General features: G+C 40.3%; 1 protein-coding gene across 1 annotated transcript; it reads right to left on the reverse strand.

Annotated features, from left to right (window-relative positions):
- Positions 1-790: 790 nt before the first annotated feature.
- LOC101319785 (small ribosomal subunit protein eS6-like) lies at positions 791-1,572 on the reverse strand. Its single transcript, XM_033867339.2, has one exon. The coding sequence runs from the start codon at positions 1,570-1,572 to the stop codon at positions 823-825; it is 750 nt and encodes a 249-aa protein (XP_033723230.1). The 3' UTR covers positions 791-822.
- Positions 1,573-2,402: the final 830 nt, after the last annotated feature.

Here is a 2,402-nt window from a genome sequence, read left to right on the forward strand (position 1 = left end):
AAGGTGAGAGAATCTGAGCTGTCCGCTACCAAAGCAAGTCGCCAGTTTAAAGAAGGGAATGAAGTGCTAAGAAAGACAAACTGGGTTTCTGGGATTCAGACAGGCAACTGTCTGGACTTCAGGAATTCAGAGAGAGTAAGGCAATGGCTGTAATAGCTGAGAGATCTAGAAGCAAGGGGGAAGCCTACTTGTCATCTTTTACACTTTGCATATAGACTGTAGAGCAGAAATGAGCCAAAAGGTGGATGCAGCAACTTCAGTTAAAAGGAGCACAGGGTTCTGTGGTTTTCAGTATGTTCACATTACAGCTGGGTGAGGGAGGAGCGCTGAAATGACGGGGGGGACATCTGAAGCTTCATTTATCACAGTGTTCGTACAACAGAAGCCTCTTGTCCAGTATAACAGGACTGGACCAACAAGTTGGTCAGTTAACGGAGAAAGAAAGATAGTTAAACCAGAAGGTCATTTTAAAAAACAATACGTAATAAAACTTGTATACCATACATAATTTATTTTGACTAAAAGCATAAGAACACATCCATTCACCAAGATTTGCTTTAGAATCAAACTTTTCATTACCATATGGATTCACGGATTGGAATTCTCTGTTGTCTTTTTATAATTGATAATACATTATCTATGATGTCCAGTTTTAATGTCTTTTAAGTGAACCAAGAATTTAAAGGCACTTCCAGATGTTTATGACCCTCCCTCTCCCAACTTTTATAATTGTTTTACCCACATCTAATTTTACAGCAATAGTATTTTGGCAACTTTTTTTTTTTTTTGATGTCTGATCTTATTTGTTACTCTTAGAACATCTCATTTTTGACTGGACTCAGACTTAGAAGTAGAAGCTCTCAGAGAGGACAGCCTCCGTCTCTTGGCAATCTGTTCCTGGTGTTTTTCTTTGGCCTCCTTCATTCTCTTGGCCAAAAGTGTAGCATATTCTGCAGCCTCTTCCTTATTGTTCTTAGTACGCTGTTTCTTCAGAGCAATTCGCCGACATTTGTGTTGCAGAACACGTGGAGTAACAAGACGCTGCACCTTGGGTGTTTTGGTCCTAGGTTTCTTACCTTCTTCATTTAGGGGCTTTCTCGCAAAATACTGGCGGACATCATCTTCTTTAGAGAGACTGAAAAGTCTGCGGATTCTGCTAGCTCTTTGGGGCCCCAGGCGACGAGGCACAGTAGTATCAGTGAGTCCAGGAATATCCTTCTCCCCTTTTTTTACAATGACCAAATTGAGAACGCTCAGATTGGCATCCACAATGCAACCCTGTACAGATTTGCGCTTTCTTTCTCCAGTCCTCCTTGGTCTGTAACAGGAATGCCCCTTACTCAGTAGCAGGCGGACTCGGCCATGGGTCAAGACACCCTGCTTCATGGGGAAACCCTGTTTGTCATTCCCACCACTGACTCGGACCACATAACCCTTCCATTCTTCACCCAGAGCGTCAGCAGCAACTTCTGTGGCCATACGCTTCTCATAAAAGGTACAAAGTTTTCGTTCATCGTCCACTTCAAAGAGTTTCTGGCAGCCAGCGGCCGGGAAAGTGATGTTCAGCTTCATTCTGAAGCGGCCGACCGCCTCTGAGGCGCCACGAAAAAGAGCTGGCAACTTATTTTTTAGGGTTTTTTTTTGACAGTTTACATTTTAACTAGTTTTTATACAAAGCATTCAACAACAATCTTCTGCACTCTTGTCATTGGATATGTAATATCTAATTAAATTATGAAAGTGTGATAAAAAGTATAACTAACATAATCAGGTGTGAGATCAAGCACATCTTACTTTGGATAAGTAACTTAGTGAGAGCACAATTAATCGGGCACGTGAGTTTAATGACCGTTGGTTGAGACCATAATTTTGTAATGTAATTTCTAAGTTTAAAATGTGGGTTTTTTTTTTTACATTTGACAATGATAGCTTCTTAAAAGCACAGAAAGATATAAACTGCTTCCAAATCAAAATGGAGGACTGGGTTACTCCTGGGAAAATATTTCCGGTATTTATTGGATAATAATGACCCCTACATTGACAAATACCAAGAGTAGGTTTAGAGTGATAGACCAGGCACAGACATCACAAACAAGTTTTACTTATCTAAAGGATAGAGAATAAAGCCTATTAAGAGAATAAATTCTCCTAATAAGGAGATGCATTAATGACATCAGCAATATTTTCTTGACCAGATGAAGCTGTAGTCGCATAGAAACCCAATTCTCACCACTTGAACAATACAGTAAGTGAAACTCAATTGCCCTCCTCCAAATCAAGCTTAAATATAAGCTTTATATGTGTGTTTATATACACATGGCTGAAACAGTTCTGCTAATGGAGCAGTCTAGATGTGTGCTGGGGATGACCTCATCTGAGCCAGGTGAAACTCACCAAAACAA

The sequence above is a fragment of the Tursiops truncatus genome, chromosome 12, assembly GCF_011762595.2.
Source record: "Tursiops truncatus isolate mTurTru1 chromosome 12, mTurTru1.mat.Y, whole genome shotgun sequence".
In the NCBI taxonomy this organism is placed as follows: Eukaryota; Metazoa; Chordata; class Mammalia; order Artiodactyla; family Delphinidae; genus Tursiops; species Tursiops truncatus.

Coding starts and splice junctions, on each gene's coding strand:
- LOC101319785 (XM_033867339.2), bottom strand. CDS start 1,572: ATGAAGCTGAACATCACTTTCCCGGCCGCTGGCTGCCAGAAACTCTTT.